Source organism: Branchiostoma lanceolatum, chromosome 3 (assembly GCF_035083965.1).
Source record: "Branchiostoma lanceolatum isolate klBraLanc5 chromosome 3, klBraLanc5.hap2, whole genome shotgun sequence".
Classification (NCBI taxonomy): Eukaryota; Metazoa; Chordata; class Leptocardii; order Amphioxiformes; family Branchiostomatidae; genus Branchiostoma; species Branchiostoma lanceolatum.
Window position 1 is genome coordinate 9,436,323 of NC_089724.1, and position 18,353 is coordinate 9,454,675.

Below are 18,353 nucleotides of genomic sequence, written 5' to 3' on the forward strand. Positions count from 1 at the left end.
CTCTGCACTGACATTATCCTTATATCCTAAGGTCACATTCATTAACTGAGTTATCAACTCTACACACCTGCAATATGTGTGTTGTTATAAAATGATTCAGTACTTTTGAACATCATCTAAGAGCTGTTCTGATCTGTCCATTATAATTACTGCATGCTTCATCGGGTTGTCTTGTGCTGTAATCATTAAATATTCATAAAGGGATGTTAACGTTCTTTTCACCAGTTTCTCTGACGGTGCGTGTTTTCATTCGTTACTATTCAAGGAACAATCAACGCTGTTTGATACAAACTGTTTATTGATGAAAAAAAATACAAAGGTTGGTATTTTAGCCCATAACAGGCATAGTTCAAGGAGTATTGGATAGAATACATAATGAGTCATGTTGACATTTCCAACTTTTCACGTACGAAACAAACATTGAGTTAGACGCCATTCTATTCCCATATCGGAACATAGATTACTTTTGGTTTTCAAATATTTCTTTACATGTCGAGGCAAATAATAAGACGTCTTCTGACATTAGATCATTCAGTGGCATAGAGTTTAGTAGTACTAGTAGCCTACGTAGCATCCCTACACAGTCAATGTAAAAATTCTGATTGTCCTTGGTGCCATAGAAATGTATACCTACTGATTGAAAATTCTTAGAAATGGGGTTGGGGGTGGACCTAGCTTGGTGGTCATTTAGCACACACGTCTAAAGCTGGTATTTGAGCAGTTAGTGACTATGATGGCCATTTTGTTACTATAAAGAAAACACTTAAAGACAATTATCAGCATACAGTGTAAATCACCAAGTATTCGTTGATAATGACTGTTTGCACAAAGTCAAACAAGAATGCTAAAATCAATGTGGTACAAAATACCACAATCATGCAAGTGGTCAAAAATATAGTAATTTGGCGGAATCGAGCTGCTTTTCTGCCGTTTAATACTGATAAAAGCTCCAATAGCCTATGTTAAATATCAGGAAAAGGGCGGGGAGTATGGCCCTGGCAAATATATCTGTTTTTCCCGCCATGCTGTCGGCCCGTTCGGCTGCACTCGGTCCTACGGCTCTGGCGTCAAAAGCCGGGACGTTTGTGTACATGGTGTTGGACAGGATCGTGGGAGGAGTGTACGAGACGACTGGACTGTTGTCATGGTCACTCGGCTCTCTAACATTGTCGTCTTGCTGCTGCTTGAAGCCTGTTGTTGCTTTTCGTTTAATCACTACCACCCATTCCTTATCAGCTAGTTGGTGCCATCTAAGACTAGATGGCTTGCTGAGACGTGCTCGAGGGATGGCTATCGGCTCCTCGGGAATCGCGAGCTTGTTGTGTTCGGGTGGCATGTGAGACTTCCCCGAAGAATCCTTCAGTCCTGGTCGTGGTATTTGGACTGGTGGGTTCTGCTCTTTCTCCAGCTCTGCAGCACGGATTTCTTTCTTCTCCTAAAGGAAGATGATTCAATGAGTACATTTCCTGAGCTAGAATTTGGCTGATGACTTATTTGAAATACATTCTACTGGGATGACCCATGAAACAAAACTGTTGACGTTCATATGAGATAATAGGTGTTAACGAAGAGATGGAAGACTTTTTCATGTCTAAGTCATCAGCTCGTACCTTCTCTTGAATGGAAAATGAGAGATAGTGTGACACGGCAGTCTCCAGAAGTGCCACAATCACAAAGGATAAACACCCCAGCATCCAGATGTCGACTGCTCTTGGTTCATCAACCTATCAAAAAATGATTTGCTGATGTTTGTTTCGATTTGGCAACGTCCTGCATATCGGGTGCTATAGCTATCATTACGATATTTCAATAGTAGGTGCTATATATAGGAACTTGACAGATCAAATCGGTATTTCTACGAGGGCTACAGAAGATCGAAAGGCCTTCGAACCCAGAACCTTATTGAGTTAGTGTTCATGTGCACAAAGCATGATGATTACTAGTATCTGGAAATGTTTACCGATACATCACACTGACGCACATGACAACGTCACAATATGACTATAATGTAAAGAAGAGGAATTGTTCAAGGGCAAAGTTAGATGATACTTACCCAAGGCATGCGTACGGTCTTCCCCATTTGTTTTATCATCGTCAGTACTGACATGACACCAAGAACTATTCTGGGAGAAATGGCGGCTTGTGTGGGCGACAGCCATGTTTGTAGATAAGATGCTAAAACAACCACAGTGGACGGGAGGTAGGCAGTGAGGATGTGCCGCCACAGGACTCTTCGGAGTCGAACATGAACTTCCAGGGATGTGAAAGCGCTGGTGTCTGAAACAAAAAGAGGCCATATGGACAGCAATTTCCTTGCATTGACAACAGTGTGACATGGTTCAAACACTAATTATGAGCCATATATATATATATTCAAATCGTTACCATTGATGTAGTGAGGACAGGTCTCTAGTTGATGCTGACAGTCCCCGATGATGAGGTAACAGTTGCTACAGCCTCTGCACTCAGCTGACAATGACGTCATGCACTTTTCAAGACGGTAGTCACAATCCTGCTTGAGGTAGATGCAGGAGGCTGTATCTTTTGGAATGGAATACGTTATAAGATGTCTCAAACTGGTAGAGATACATGACGGGAAATGGTCGACTTAGGAAATACTCTTGCAGACCCAAAGACTCAGAAGCAAAACTAAGTCTATAAATATACACGGTACATTGTACAGAAACCGGTAAAGTAACAGAGACCTAACCTGTGCCGTTGGTGATGAATGATTCGAACACCGCCCTCTCCTCCACTCCGATGAACGTGAACTGTGACACCACCCCTGTAGCGTCACTCTTGATGGGGGCCCGTTTGGGTAATGTAGACGGCTGAAGCCGGTACCGAATGCCGTTGTCTTGTAAGATAATGGAACGCATAGATTAAACGTTTTCCTTAGATTAACGGGGGCTAGTGTCTGGTAGCACGACTGTGAAACCCAATAACAGATAATGAATGACTATATCAACAAAGAGAATGTCAATGAAATGTACAATCTGGACTCACATCCGAGCAGAGCCACAGAGCAGACCTGAGTGTCGAGAGGATACCTCGCCAATTTGGCCACGCAAGTCACTTCTAGCAGACGTCTGGGACGGAAACAAAAGTGCTAATTTTGCTACCGTAGCTTTTGTTATGATTTAAAATCATTTGCATAGTAAACATGCACAAGACAAGTAAATGTTTAATGTAGCAGAGTACTTCCTCAGCTATGCCTACCATTGCATTGTCTGTCAACAATAGACTTTCTACACACCACAGACATATATATAGGAATTGCTCTAGCTATGAAACAAAACCTACGTTATCTGAAAAATAACCAGCCCCTCACGGTTCATCCACATCTTGTTGTCATCGTCTTCTTCGGTGATGGCCCGGCGGACCGTCCGTCCGAACGCGAGCGGCGGGGACCAGAGCAAGGACGGCGGGACAGGAACCCACCCTGGTGCCAGGCCGAAGAGACGGGGATCATACCAGCAGAGAACGTACTGTATCTTGATGGAAATGTTCTGTAACAGTCAATCAATGAAAAAGTTGTATCCCCTCTAGATCTCTCCAAGAAAAAAAATTGATATATTTTGCAGATGGTTCTTATATGAAGAATTGTGCAATGACAAGCTTAAATGAGAAACTTGATGCTAGATTGCTGAAAGTTCATATGTATATACTATGAGAAGTAGGAAAACAGAGTTTACAGCATGTTCCTCTGAATGTGAGCTGATGTTGAGAACGTAGACAGTCGAGGCGATGTCCAGTCCACCTGAAACAATGAGCCAAAACCATAGAGTAAGTTAAGTCTAGTTGCCTGTAAAGATCCTTGTTAAAGCATTGTAATTATCAGGTAGATATTGGCTTACCCAGATTGAATTTCAGAGGTTTTGTGCAAATCGTTTAATGCTTTTGATGTTAAAAAATGTTAAATATATATATATAGGTTTAACATTTTTTAACATCAAAAGCGGTTTTGTGCATCAACAGAGGTTTTGTGCAAATCGTTTAATGCTTTTGATGTTAAAAATGTTAAACCTATATGTATATATAGGTTTAACATTTTTTAACATCAAATGTATATATAAATATATATATATATATATATATATATATATATATATATATATATATATATATATATATATAGGTTTAACATTTCTTAACATCAAAAGCATTAAACGATTTGCACAAAACCTCTGAAATTCAATCTGAAAATCTCTCTCTCTCTCTCTCTCTCTCTCTCTCTATATATATATATATATATATATATATATAGTTCGTGTACTATACATTTAAGTACATCACACTTCAAATATTACATGACTTGAATGGACTGCATTCAACACTCGTCTGACCACAGGTATACATACGTAGTCGTTTGAAAACCAATGTATACATGTTCTCTCCTTTGGGAACGGAATATCATATATCTGTGTACCACTGGTAAATGTATTCCCACGGGAATCCCCCGGGATTTGTCGAACTTGGCAGACTTTCTTGATTAAACATAATTTGTGTACCGCCAAGCGCAATTCTCTCTGTTGTTTTTTCCACGCTATGATAGGTTGTAGCTAGGGATTTGTGGAGAACAAAATCTGTTTTTCCGACAAGGAAAAAGTAACATTAGGGGATACAATCGTAATGTTTTCTTATTCTAGGGTTCTGGGTTTTAGTTATTTACATGTACCCTTATTAAATGATAATTTACAATAAGATGCAAACCTTCCTCATTCGGTGCTGTAGAAGAGTCATAGTCGAACGGCAGAAACTTTCCATTTTCCCAGTTGCTTTTCCATACAGGCCAGGTCATGTTGGTGCTGCTCTCACCGGGATCGAAGAGGCCCTACGTTTAAGAGTGTTACAATGGGTGAGGGCATTGAGTCATAGAAAGCCACGTTGCAGAATTTGACACTTACTTTGCTTCAGGAATGGTTTTTGGCTTGAAATATCTGGATACGGATGTGCACTTCTCAAAATTGGTCGAATGGAGATGGCTGCATTAACATTTCGACAATGTTCTTGCCATCATTGTCTTGAACGCCAAAATCAAAACTATACAAAGCACATTGCAATTTCTCTCTGCTCTCTGCTCTTTTTGAGTGGTATTGGGAGTTATCTACGCAACTATCGTACTGGTTAGATAAACACGAAATAAAGGCATGCATTGCCTTTGTATATTTTCAAGAGCTGGTTATAGTTACCGGTATTCCAGAATCACTCTCTGTGAAGAAAACAAACATATCATATTCATTAAAGATATCCAGATTTCATAATGTATCGTGGATCAAAGTCAATACAAGTTGGTCAGAAAGGGTAAATGTTGTCTGAAGTTTTACACCACTACATTTGGAATTGCTGCCATGTTTAGACACTGAACACATCTGGTGAAGACAAGACAAAACTAATACCAAGAGCAATGATAGAAAGACTTCGTGTTCTTGAATTTTCTTAAATACATTGCAAGCTTGAGAATTATTTTAGGTAGATAAAGAATATAAAGAATTTGATTCGATAATGTATATCAACAAACGGTACCGTACCTGGACATATGCCGGAGACGTAGCAAAGTATGGACATCCCGGGCAGCCCTATGCAGGTCCCGCCCAGATATTCTACCGGCGGCGGGTTGTCACATGTCCGGGTCCGCTTCATGGTTCCGTACCCGCACTTCGCGTCACAGGCGCTCCAACTGCCCCATTCACTCCAGTGGCCATTAACTTTGTAGTAACATATGATATGCACCCTTGCTATTTCTCATTGAAACAATTCATAGCTTAGCATTCCGACCGTGGGGTGGTAAGAAGGTTAATAATCACATGTACACCAAGTCACTCCAATAGCGCCTCCCTATGCGTTGTCAACTTCAATCTGTTGTCTTCATATCATATTTCAGTAAATACATTTGAAATGTTCAATGTAAACGAGAGAACGTCATGTGCAGTCTTTTGCATAGCTATTTCAACTTAAACTTAAACTGTAAACCCCTTTTGACTTGGCATTGTTTTTGCCTAATTAGCGGATGTAGGTCAAACATTTCTATTACCAAATCTATTATCACATTATGCCCATTCATATACTAACATATCATTCAAAATGCATGATAGTTACAGTAACGTTCTTCATAAAATAATATGTTTAGGAGAATGGAAATATTACCATACCGTTGCATATGCATGTACACTCTCTTACAATGCTGCGTTGATGTTTTCATTAAACGTTTACTCTTCATGTATATCCAATAGACGTGCAGTCTACTTTTACTTTACGAAATAGTAGCTTACCGTCACAGAGCCTCCATAGTCCAGGGAGCCGCATATTTGTGGTATATCCGATGTAGCTGACCGGCAGAGGATCGGGGTCCGTCCATTGCAGGAAGGGCAGGGCCTCCCCCTGCAGCCGGACTGCGATGGTTCCATCTGGCAACCAGTAGATCCAGAACGCTCGGTAAGCAGCTGGATCCAGGATCCCTAGGAGAAATAGAAGAAATAACTTGTAGGTTATAACCTTCGTACTGGTTTTGAAAAAATCCAGATATAGCCATTAGTTAAAAGCACTCAAACGTAAAACATCCCTAAAGTATGTAACCTTCTTCGTCGTGACGAGGGTTTTGTTCGTACAGTTGGGATCTGGTTTGTCAAAACTATGTATCGTCGTCATTACCAAATTGTCAAATATATTACTCAATGCTTCAGACTATCAATGAGAGGAAAAAGTACATTTCCATTGCTAATTGCATTAATAATGAAAAAGATGCTTGCTTTACGTACCTATTATATCCGCAGAAATCAGGTCTGGACCCTGGACACTGCGGCGGATGACACTACCATCATTTCCACCTCGGATGACAACCTCATATGCCTGTTCAGTATTGCCGGCTTCAGTAGACAAGGCCAGGTGAACGGGACCGTCCGTTTGTGCCATGACTATGTAAGGAAAGGTGACAGGGTGCAGATCCCACTGATATTCATAGGTGCCGTCTGTGTCTCTGTCAAGGCAGGCTGGGAGGACGTACAGACACAACACCACCGTGAGATATCGATATCATTCATGATGTATTTGAGCAAAAGGAGATCAGGTAAACGGTTCAATGTACATGTAACTTTTGTCCAAATGTATGAGCCGTATGATGAAGACAGAAATGTAGAAAATCAAGAAACTATGTCTAAGTCTAAAAACTATGATCTTAACTAAATTAAGAATAAGATCTTGAAAAACAAATAGTTTAAGTTTATGCTTTATTTGGCCCTTAGCACATCCCGAAGACAATATATGCCTACCTAGACAGGTGCCGTTGTCCTTGGGCAGTCCTCCGTAACATGAACAGACGAAGGAACCGGCTGAGTTGGTACAGACCTCGGCACATCCTCCGTTGTCCATTGCGCACTCGTCAATATCTAGGAGGAAGATTCGTATCATTCAGAATATGCACCAAATTACAGTGCGCACTTACTGCGTTCTGTGTGCATTTAGTTTGCACGTTTCATCACGTGGAACGAATGCCACATTTTGCAGTCTGGAAAAGTAGGGCTTATGGTAGCATTATCATTTCAAACAAACGTTTTAAAATTGATTACACATTGATTCGCCTATATTACCTGTATGTGCGTGGATGTGTTTATGTGTATGTGTATTTGTGTGTGTGTGTGTGTGTGTGTGTGTTTGTTTGTTTATGCTTGTGTGTATTTATGTGTGTGTGTATGTGTGTGTTTGTGTATGAGCATGAGTGTGTGTGTGTGTGTGTGTGTGTGTGTGCATGTATGTGACGTATGTAAATCCAGCCACACACACACACACCACCTCCAGCATGCACATCCACATCTAGATCACTTATGGATATCTAAATAAAACAAACAAACATAACGTACCGAGACAGTCGGCTGCGGTCCAGTCCCATCGGAAACCAGTTGGGCATGTGCAGTTATATCCGACAGGAAGGTCCACACACGGAAATGTTGCACAAATGTCCACTCCTGCTGTACACTCGTCAATAACTGCAACACAGCGTTGTCATGGAAAATAATAGAAGCTTATCAATAATAATAACTGGCACGTTATCCCAGATAATTCATCTAATATATATATGTATATAACGTTGTGTATGCAAAATTTATTTTAAAGAAATAACGTCTTCAGGGATTTTGAGATATGGCAATTGTCCCTGGGGGTGCGTCTGAGCTCTACCCAGGCGTATGATGTCACGTGGTAGCGCAGAGCGTCCATGATTATGCAGAACACTCTGTTGCACTTTTTCAAAAGCCACTTTCGGCATAAGGCCATGAATAATCAATCAAAAATACATCAAGAAATTGTAAATAAATACACTTTGGAATCCTTATTCTGAGATGATCACAGAAATTCTCTTTGCTACATACAGCATTTAGATTGACATTTGGTGGATCCTTTTTTTGTATAGCATGTTATCTTTTAACAATTCTGCATTAAACTTACGTCTATGATAGTGGTTAATTCCGGAATACAGAACGTACAGCCCTGGATCTGCCCATTTGTTGTCCACCTGAAGGTGACATTCACTAGAGCCCGGGAAGTAATCCACTGAAGTGCACGATCCTTGCGGCACCGAGGGTGTTCCCTCCAAACAGGCCCGCAGACAGTTCTCGACAGTTATTGAAGCTAAAAGTTCACTTACTCCTCTGATGGCAGAATCGGGTATGAACAGGAACTGGTCAAAAGGATACACTGTAACACAAGCCATAACAAAACATTCAAGTCTGTGATGTGATCCAATGTGAATCGATAGCAGCAAAACAGTGAATATCTTATCCTTACGTTTAGGAAAAGGTGGGAAAACGGATTGATAGAAGATGCTAATAAATAATTCGAGTGAAAAGACAGTAACGCCTCAACTTTTCTCAATACTCTCTTACATGCTTCTTACATGTAACGTTATATCAGGACGGGCGATGGATGAAGAAATACGTCTTGCTTGTCAAAGAGGGGAAATACGGGGGATTCTTTATATTGACTCAGTAAGTTTGACGATGTCATAAGAAAAATAATGAAACCGTCGGACACAACGTTAATTACTTCAATTCATAACACCTACTTTAAAAGTAAGGTCGCCAGATCGGTATAGTTACCAAATAAGGAATGGATCGGTCCCTGCGACCTTGCCAAAATATCAATGCGTTAGTCACTACATTTAATCTTTATAACGTTTTCTATTGATAGATTTGTTACAATGAACAGATGATATTTGAAATTGTCAATGACAACGTTTACACCATCTGACTTGCTCTAAAGATTCAATTTTGTAATTTTGCTTTTTCTATCACCTGCATATGTGCCCAGGGAAAATTCACGAAGAAGCTGTTAGTCCTAATTCATTGTGACAGGTGTCTTTACCAAACAGCCGGGTCAGGGCGGGGGCGAGGTCAAACTGTTCACGTATTACAGCTTTTGTTATTCTCGGTTTGATCAGGCGTAACTGCTTCGTAAAATTTTAGCATGGACGAGATGCAACTTCAGTTCAGTTTAACGTGATTCATTGGAGAGGCAATGCGTGGCATTAATACAGTCTGAACTGTGCTTATGTATACACAAATCTAGGACTCTCTCTCTCTCTCTCTCTCTCTACACTATTTTGCTACGGTAGTCATAGTAATACTACGATAAATAATGCTCCTTATGGTGACTTTCCTGCAGTATCATTGCTGTTGACTCCACAACGATGTACAAAATCATCTTAGTGGTATACCTTGCTTTGATAAACGCTAGGCACTTCACGATGTAGTCGTTAGACAGCAGAAAAAAGGTCGAGCAGACTACAGTGAAGCATTTTGACACTTCAGATATCAAGGAGAGCGTTTTTCTTCCTGGTCAACCATGATCATGAGTTTCACGTCAAGACATGTTAAGATGAGGGCTCAACGGAACAACAGCGTGATGATGTAGATTCGTAATTGTATATAAAGAAAACTATCAATTTCTTCATTTCCATAACATGTAATAACATATGATCTATCTGCTCTGCATCTGGTACGTCTATATATTATTATATATGTCCTAACGTTTCGTTTGCCATTCTGTGACCAACTCTACACCTCACAATGGTGAAAACGAATCTGACCAGCCCTTGTGCTAAGTACAGGCACTTTACTATTTTCACATTCAGAGCCTCTTTCTAACTACTAGGCTTGGCTAGAAGGTGAAATTCTATCAAAAGCTATTCATGAAACCAAGGAAAGGAAACATGGCAGAAATACTAACAGGCATAGATTATAGAGATACATAACCACACTAACCACAGAAAATTTGTACCTTGCAGCCAGTTGAAAGGACCCATGGTAGCTATTATAGAGATGGATACCAGGATACAATTTCATCCCATCAAAATACGGTGATAAGGTCTGACTATCATAACGTTAAACGCTCTGTGTAATTATGTGGAATTACTATATATTATAACAGTAACAATATGGTCTGAGAGCTGTGGTAACTTACCTGCGTAAACAAGGTGGCTGTTTGGTAGTAGTAACAATGTCGACGTCACAAGGATGTACGGAATCATTTTCAGCACAACCATGTTTTGAAAAACGTTGTCGTTTGTTATAAAACGTACCGCAGTCTCCCGATGTATACAGCATGAAACGGTTCCAGTTGGGTGTGTTATTTGGCCACATCGAACATAGAGAAGGGCGGGTATCTTTTTTAAGTCTTTTAAAAATTGCCACCGATGTGAAAATGGCTCAAGAAAAAAAGCGGCATGCAAGCGTAATGATTGACATGCTGTTTCTAGTCTGGGTGCTGGCGGTGACTTAAAAGAGTCCATTCACTGGAATAAATGTCCCTGCCGTCATTCTTCACCATAGTAACATTTGATACGTTAGCTGTCTGCACTGACACTAACCTTACGTTCTAACGTCACAATTTATGACGTTAAGTTAGTAAACAGCTCTATAGACCTTACTCTACAATACGTGCGTTGTTACAAATAAAGGAGATCAGTACTAAGTATGATTTTGACGTCCTCTCAGATCCATTCTGATCTGTACCTTCGTCCATGCTTAATTGGTTTCCTTGAAAATCGTTAAATATTTATGAAGGGACGTCGATGTTCTTTCTTCCAAGCCTCTCTGACGAGTGTTTTCCATTCGCTACAATGAACAATCAGATCTGTTTTGATGCAAACGGTTCATTGAAGCAAAGATTATAAAGGTGCAGTCCATTATCCCATAGCGGGTACCATACAACAACTGTTGAATTGAATACATGTTGACTTATTCCCAACTTTTCACGTACATGTACGAAATATCTTCCATTTCAAAGTCGAAACATGAATTTTCAAATTTGTTTTCAAATATCTGTAATATGTCACAACAACGAGCATCACACATTCTGGCATTCACTGGAACAGATAGAGTGTACTAGCCGTCATAGGCTCCCTTCACAGCCTGTGCAAGTGTTCTGCTTGTGTTCTTGTGTCATAGAAAGGTGTAACCTCCATTTAACATTAATCTGACTGGTTACATCAATCCGCCACTTTGAAAAACAGTGTGTGTGAGAGATTTCTAGTGTAGTACCTCCCAGGTATGCACAGTCTGGATATACAGGAGTGCATTATACTGGGAGACGTTGGGTTGGAGATCTGTTTGGACATATCCTTTCAGGCGGGGTGCGGAATTATGTATCCTGATGGAATTATGTTCGTAGATGTTAGTTACTGATTGTAAATTATTAGCAATTGGGGAGGGGGTATCTAGCACACGGGTATCGTATTCGGTGTGGAGTTGGTGCCGGGAGAACGCCGTTCCTCAGCCGACCGTGCAGGAGTAGGAGCCCGGGCCGGCCTCCGTACACGTCATGCCGACAGGACAGGACGCCTTGGTGCAGCTGTGGGGAACTGCCGCCCTAACGTGCCCGTGGTCGCGCCCGAACGCTGGGAGAGATGACAAAATATCGCTTTGAAAATCCATTACATGTACAAAAGGTCTCTCAAAGTACTAGTAATATAAGAATATGATAACGGTAGATACGAATAATCAGATAATTAGTATCTTAATCTAAGAAACAAGAACTGAACCGTTTCGAGACTATAGGGGGCTAAGATGGCTTATGAGATGGGTTTTAGGGCACTTTAAACGTCAGAAAATAGGAGATTAATCAATTGTTTGTATACTTGTCCATAGAGTGGCACGGAAGACTACGCTAATTGCTGAATTATGTATACCCTCTATTTTGCCTCGCGTCCGTGTATGAGTGACTAAACACAATGATGATTATTAGAATAATCTCCAAAACACCATAATCTGCAGCATTAGACTTACAGAAATCAGTGTCTTCTTGTCATGATAAACGTAGTTTGGAGTAAAGCATTAAGTTTCTAAAACATCCATAGTACTGATATGGACTTACCGTTGCAGTTGAGAGACGGCCCTGTATCCACACAGGCCCAGCCGAACGGACAGGGGTTGGGGTTGCACAGGTCGATGTCTGAGGAACGGGCATGTATTAAAGTGGTCAAACCTTTAATTAGAATCTGATAGTAGGCATCCGTATGAATCAAAAGACCATGAATTAAATACAGATTTTACATAATGTACGTATCGTTTGTATTTACGCGTTCAAGGTCTCAGTTCTGTTCAGTTCTGTAAGTCGAGTGTTTCTCCAAATCTTATTAATCATGAGAAAACGATGTATGCTGCATAATGCATCATTCATTGATGGACACATTATACAAAGAAACAAACAAACAAACATACATACATGTATCTGCAGGTTGCATTACTTAGTTATTTGAAAATAGATGTGTTCAAGAACCATGACGCAAACTGTACCTGTCTGACACTCGTCCCCAGTGTAGCCTGGCAGGCAGGTGCAGATGTAGGAGTCGATGCCGTCTTTACAAGTCCCGCCAAACTGACAGGGCGAGGACTCACACTCGTCGACATCTGGCATGAGCAAAGTGAATGATACATGCATAATGAAATCAACAAGATGGGATAGTCATTTTTCACGAAATGAATATTCTCATCCGTGTCAATACATGAACAGCCAATATTGTCCGGGTGTACCAAGATACAGCTTATTTCCAGTTGTATGATCTATGTATGAACACACATATCAATATATTATGTTAAGAGATACCGTGCTTACCGATTTCACAACGTTCTCCCTCAAAGCCAGGTGCGCAGTCGCAGTGCACGAAATCTTCGTTGAAACAGGCCGTACAGTTGCCGCCATTTTGACACACGTTAAGACGACAGGTTGTCTCGTCTAGCGTAAAAAAACGTTAATGTTAGTCAAAATAATCGTCATACCTTCATATCTACTTCAAGAAACTTCTGATTTCAATATCATGATGGAGTGAAGTACTCTGAATCAAAGTTGAACTTCGAATTGCCAACACAGAAATTGGACTTATCCAAATTTTTGACTGATCAGCTCCAGTCTATGTCAAGGAATTCATTCTCAATTTTCGTGTTGGTAAGGTAATTACAGTTCAACTTAGATTCAGAATGACTTCTACCAACACAGATGAACTGTTAAGAGATAAAGACAAGATAATTGGCAATGAGATTAAACCATACTACCTACCCGACTCACACACATAGTTGTGAACACTGTCACAGAATTCCACCTTCCACTTGTAACCCCCGTCTTTGTCCATCAGCACACAGAGCTCAGCGGGCTCGTCAGGCTTCCAGTTTGTATATCCTAAATAGCAGGAGTAGAAAATTAACGTGGTGTATCACTTTACCTGATGATGCATGTGTCTTAATACCTTGAAAGTCAATGAAAAGGAAATGAAAGACAGTAGCAAAATAATCTGAAAATTGACGAGGTTCTCAACGATTAAAGGAATCTATTATTCTAAGTAAAGTAAATATGTCAGGCTACCTGCTAATGGTGATTGATCGATGTGTTGAAACGTGATATTTGTACTCTTGAGCCCGATCCAGTGTGACACGCCCGCCCCCTGGCGGAACTCGTTGGCGAGGAAGGCTTGTACCCCGGCGTCCTTTACGACGGCCAGGCGTCCACCGATGGCGGTACAGCGGGTCTGTGCGTCCGCGTGGTTAGCAGAGTCGGAGGACAGCCGGTAACACTTGCTGTCGTGAAGGAGGTCTTCCACAGGTTGCTCTTGAAATAAGATGATGTAAAGTTTGTTTTTTTTTTATCTAAGAATTGTGATCGTAAGTACAAAAATGTTAATTTAAGAATTGTAATCGTAATTACGAAAATGGTAATCTTAGACTTGTAATCGTAAGTATGAAACTCGTAAGTACGAAAAAGGACCAAATTTAAGAATTATAATCGTAAGTACGAAATAAAAGCCGAAGAAAGTGCATGATAGATTTGTTGATTTGGTACATAAACAGACTGTGGAGTATTCAGATGTAAGAATGACTTACTATTCTCACAGTGGTCACCAATCCACGAGGGTGCACAAGTGCAGATGTACCCGTTCAAGCCGTCAGTGCAGGTAGCTCCGTTCTGACAAGGATTACTGGCGCACTCGTCCACCTCTAGGTAGGGAAAAGGAATGGAAATTCATTTGATGAATACTAAAAATTGCCTTTAGATGTTGGACATCTGGATCAGTTTGATCCATGTCTGGCACTGTTCAAATGATCATTTTTCTTCTTTTAAGAATCTATTCGACAATGACAGTTCATAATAAAAGATCACATTTTAGGTGAATCGGTACAATAAATGTATCGTCGAACAATACAAGAAGAAGAAGAAGAATGTCTCGTCAGGTCAAGCAGATGTTGATTTTCTTCCACAAATATCTTCCGTATATCAATTCTTTATCAAAAGCCATAAGAGTATTTTTACCGGTTTGACAGTTCTGCCCAGTCCATCCCGCCTGACAGATACACAGGTAGCCGTCCGGTATGTCTGCACACGCCCCACCGTTGTTACACGGACTGTTCAGACATTCATTCACGTGCTCTGTAAACATACAAATATACAACAATACTACAATCATATTATGGTCTTTGAAACGTCTAACGTCTATGCATTACAAAAATTACTACGAGGACACCCCCACATTTAAAACCAATGTAATATTCGCATTTCAGAAAAACAGGCAAACAAAATAAATGATATAAAATTTGATAATTCAAACTTACCTTTGACGCAGGTGGCGTACAAGTCGCTGACCACATCTCCATCCACGCACCACGTCGGCCCATCTACATCGATACCGCATGCCTCGCTGGCGGAGTAACCAGGGATGTAGATGAAGGTGTCGTCGAGCGGCGGACACATCCACGGCTCCGGGATGCCGCAGGCGCTCTCCGCCATGAGCACCTGAACACGGCACACCCCCGGGTCGGTCCCGTTGTCGGGGAGGGCAGGACAGTCCGCGGTCCACTGCTGGCCGCCGCCGCAGTCCAGGTTTGCTCGCATGCACGGGAACATCATGCCCTCTGCCACACACGCGGCTTGGATGTTGGCTTGCGTCATCAGACCGGACACACGGACCTTGTAGTACCCCCAACCATGGATGGATGTCAGGTACGACACCTCGGCTGGAACGGCACACAACATTATCATTGTTTTGGACATATCAAATTTTTAGATGTTGTTCAGAATGTATCATTTGATCCTTTTCAGAAAACTGTACTTTTATGTCACGGTTTATAACCTACGACACGGGATGGCCAGACACATTCATGATCAATGGTCGCAGAGATCTATCAGCCGCGACGCGCAGACACATTCGACGCGCCGCAAAAATCTAGCCTTCCGCGCGATGGACAAATCAACCGCGACGGGCAGACAAATTCAAATCGGCGCGAACCTATCAGCCGCTCGCGCGGAAAAATTCAGCAGTGGAACAGCGCATCACAATGCTGCCTACAGGAGGTGCTGGGATGTGCATGTGCCAAAGTTGGTCCTATTTCCTTTTATAGCGTCATATAGATACATCGACTTGTTATCTAATAATATTTCTCTCTTCCCAAGTTACATATGTCACATGTTTTAGAGTCCTATCCTGGAATTTGGCGGTTGTACAAACTTTCCTCATTAATTATGCAGCTTAGATACTGATTTGCATAATAAGCATCTAATCATGTACATCATCACTCAAGCTATCTACTTACCAAAAATCATGGCCATTCATCATGCCCTTCTTGAGTTATCAGTTCAGTTCAGTTCAGTTCATCCTCTTTAGAGGTGACACAAATGTTTCCACATGTTCCTGTCGCACATGACAGATCGAAGTTCCTCATCTTCAAGGCCAACATCCTCTTCGATTACTTTCTTTAGTGTCAACGACGGGCGACCACGTCTACGCCTTTCATTCGGTTTCCAGAGGAGAACCATACCCGCCATTTCCTCGTCGCGCACAACATGGCCGGCCAGAGACAACCTACGGTTGCGAATAACCTTAGTAATCTGTGGCATGTCGCCATACAGCTCACTGTTTGTTATGTGGCTCCTCCAGGAAATGTCGAGGGCTGCACGAAGTAGGCGGGTGTATTCCCTTTTAAAGTCAGACGCAACACCTGCTCCTGCAGTTCCAAAAAAGCCGCCAGGGGGCCGAACCTATAGCACTTACTCTCTGTCCAAAGAGCTATCTACTACTCAAAAATCAGTTCCATAGCATGTCCAGAACACGAGATATCCAAACAGGAAGCTCCGCTGCAGTACCGTGACAGCGCCGCTAGGGTAACCAAAATCTAATCATTTCCAGGTCTCATCAAGATCTACCCACCAACCAAATATCAAGACAATCCATCCAGGCCTTCTCCAGTTATTCTGCTTCTTTACAAACACACACACACACACACACACACACACACACACACACACACACACACACACACACACACACGCCCACACACACACACACACATACAAACGCTACCCTCTGCATAACCTTCTCGGCGAAGGTAACTAGGTCTATCAGACGGCAGACTATCCGAAACCATAATCAATCGGCAGGTCTTGACAAGTAAAGACATCGTCGGATTCGACATCTCTTAGTGTTATTGGTTGTCTAGAACAACGTAACTTTACTCTGGAACCGATATGATATGCCCAACGTGATGATATGCGTGGTGGAAGTGATACCGCTATATAACGTGCCCCTCCCCAATTTGTGAGTAAAGAGACGGTCCATATCTTATTCAAGGTAGCAGAACACAGTTTTTCGCTATTTCTATAGTTAAGGACCTCAAAGGGCTGGCATCGACGCGGATAAGAATACACTTAGAAAAACACGACAAAAAAAGGTGAGGATACAATCTACAAAATAACTGAAAACAGAAAAGTTATCGCTTTTTACCATTTTGACGCCCTCTTTTAGATTGGGTCGTGCGGGGTCAGGCGGTACTGCAGCCGACTCACTCGGCGGGCAGCCGTAAAGGTCACGCGCATCTATACGCCGTCTTGCCAAACTTCCTAATATTATTCATGCGATCTATAAGCTGACTTGTTATACTACCATACAGTAAAGTTCAGGCCTCAAGCTGGCATTCACCTTAACGTTTTTACAAACGGTTCAAGATTTCGGCCGCTCTCATTTTTTTACCCCTACGTCACAGACCGGGGGTCACGGATAAATACTTCTGTGCATTATACATGTAGTAGTATAGTAAGCCCTAACAGGCAATAGTGTCTTTGTCGTATCGGTTGATCTTGGCAATATATAGTGAATACCTTCAGTCACTGTAACGCATATGATTCAATGAACATCTCATTCGTTTCTAACTTTGCAATTGCTCTCTGCAAGATTGTTCTTTATATTGAAAGAACAACTGTAGCGTCCCTATCCCCCTAAATTTGATTCTGCAGACTCATGCTTGTGACAGTGTAAAGGTCTCTATTGCCACATACCAGAAAACCCTTAAAATCTTAGATTTTCGTAATAACTAACATTAAGGCGACTTACTTGACAATGACGTCGACGCCATAAAAGCAATGATAAGGATGGCCAACATGGCTGCAACTGTGTATTTCTTCTTCCCAACCGCGGTAGGTATTCCTCTGCGAGGTCCACAATGCCCCTACACTTCTTATATACTTTAGACAGAATTTACCTTACATAAATCAAGCAAGCAGGATGTTATTGTTTTACTATAGAATTCTTTGTCGTCTCAGGCAACCAGCGTCGTAGCTAATGTATTGTTTTCTACTAAGCAACTGTTTGATGAATACAGAAATAAACACAGGTCTTAATCTAGGCGATGTTTATACCGATGATAGCATCGGTACAAAAACAAACGATATGCACAGCATTAGCCTGATCTAAATGTGGCCTCTGTAGTGGGCATTAGAAGGTCAACGTGCCGTAGCCCGTTCGCCATAATTATTTCTAGACATTACGACTAGATACTATTTTGCGGAGCTTCCTCGTTATCTCTAATTGTTAAGATTTCACAACA

General features: G+C 41.4%; 2 protein-coding genes across 2 annotated transcripts; both read right to left on the bottom strand.

Moving 5' to 3' along the window:
• Nucleotides 1-328: 328 nt before the first annotated feature.
• Nucleotides 329-11,009, bottom strand: LOC136430092 (uncharacterized). Its single transcript, XM_066420381.1, has 17 exons — nucleotides 10,453-11,009; nucleotides 8,440-8,688; nucleotides 7,857-7,982; nucleotides 7,269-7,385; nucleotides 6,759-6,989; nucleotides 6,273-6,458; nucleotides 5,532-5,708; nucleotides 5,193-5,212; nucleotides 4,714-4,834; nucleotides 3,696-3,760; nucleotides 3,304-3,509; nucleotides 3,007-3,089; nucleotides 2,711-2,857; nucleotides 2,386-2,541; nucleotides 2,054-2,277; nucleotides 1,611-1,724; nucleotides 329-1,435 (listed from the first exon to the last, which is right to left on the bottom strand). The coding sequence occupies exons 1-17, from the start codon at nucleotides 10,778-10,780 to the stop codon at nucleotides 932-934; spliced, it is 3,054 nt and encodes a 1,017-aa protein (XP_066276478.1). The 5' UTR covers nucleotides 10,781-11,009; the 3' UTR covers nucleotides 329-931.
• A 114-nt stretch (nucleotides 11,010-11,123) lies between these two features.
• On the bottom strand, nucleotides 11,124-17,995 carry LOC136430093 (fibropellin-1-like). Its single transcript, XM_066420382.1, has 10 exons — nucleotides 17,861-17,995; nucleotides 15,090-15,491; nucleotides 14,791-14,907; nucleotides 14,364-14,477; nucleotides 13,849-14,091; nucleotides 13,546-13,665; nucleotides 13,105-13,224; nucleotides 12,786-12,899; nucleotides 12,364-12,441; nucleotides 11,124-11,887 (listed from the first exon to the last, which is right to left on the bottom strand). Exons 1-10 carry the CDS (start codon nucleotides 17,907-17,909, stop codon nucleotides 11,763-11,765), a joined length of 1,482 nt encoding a protein of 493 aa, XP_066276479.1. The 5' UTR covers nucleotides 17,910-17,995; the 3' UTR covers nucleotides 11,124-11,762.
• Between the last annotated feature and the right edge of the window lie 358 nt (nucleotides 17,996-18,353).

What these genes read in the sequence shown, in the direction of transcription:
- LOC136430092 (XM_066420381.1), bottom strand. Translation starts at nt 10,780, where the DNA reads ATGGACTCTTTTAAGTCACCGCCAGCACCCAGACTAGAAACAGCATGT. An exon ending in GGACAACGGCACCTGTCTAG is followed by an intron (nt 6,990 to 7,268) that starts GTAGGCATATAT and finishes ACGTCCTCCCAG; the next exon opens with CCTGCCTTGACAGAGACACA. An exon ending in AGACCGTACGCATGCCTTGG is followed by an intron (nt 1,725 to 2,053) that starts GTAAGTATCATC and finishes ATTTTTTGATAG; the next exon opens with GTTGATGAACCAAGAGCAGT.
- LOC136430093 (XM_066420382.1), bottom strand. Translation starts at nt 17,909, where the DNA reads ATGTTGGCCATCCTTATCATTGCTTTTATGGCGTCGACGTCATTGTCA. An exon ending in TGGGCAGAACTGTCAAACCG is followed by an intron (nt 14,478 to 14,790) that starts GTAAAAATACTC and finishes TTCCCTACCTAG; the next exon opens with AGGTGGACGAGTGCGCCAGT. An exon ending in CGATCAATCACCATTAGCAG is followed by an intron (nt 13,666 to 13,848) that starts GTAGCCTGACAT and finishes CCTGCTATTTAG; the next exon opens with GATATACAAACTGGAAGCCT.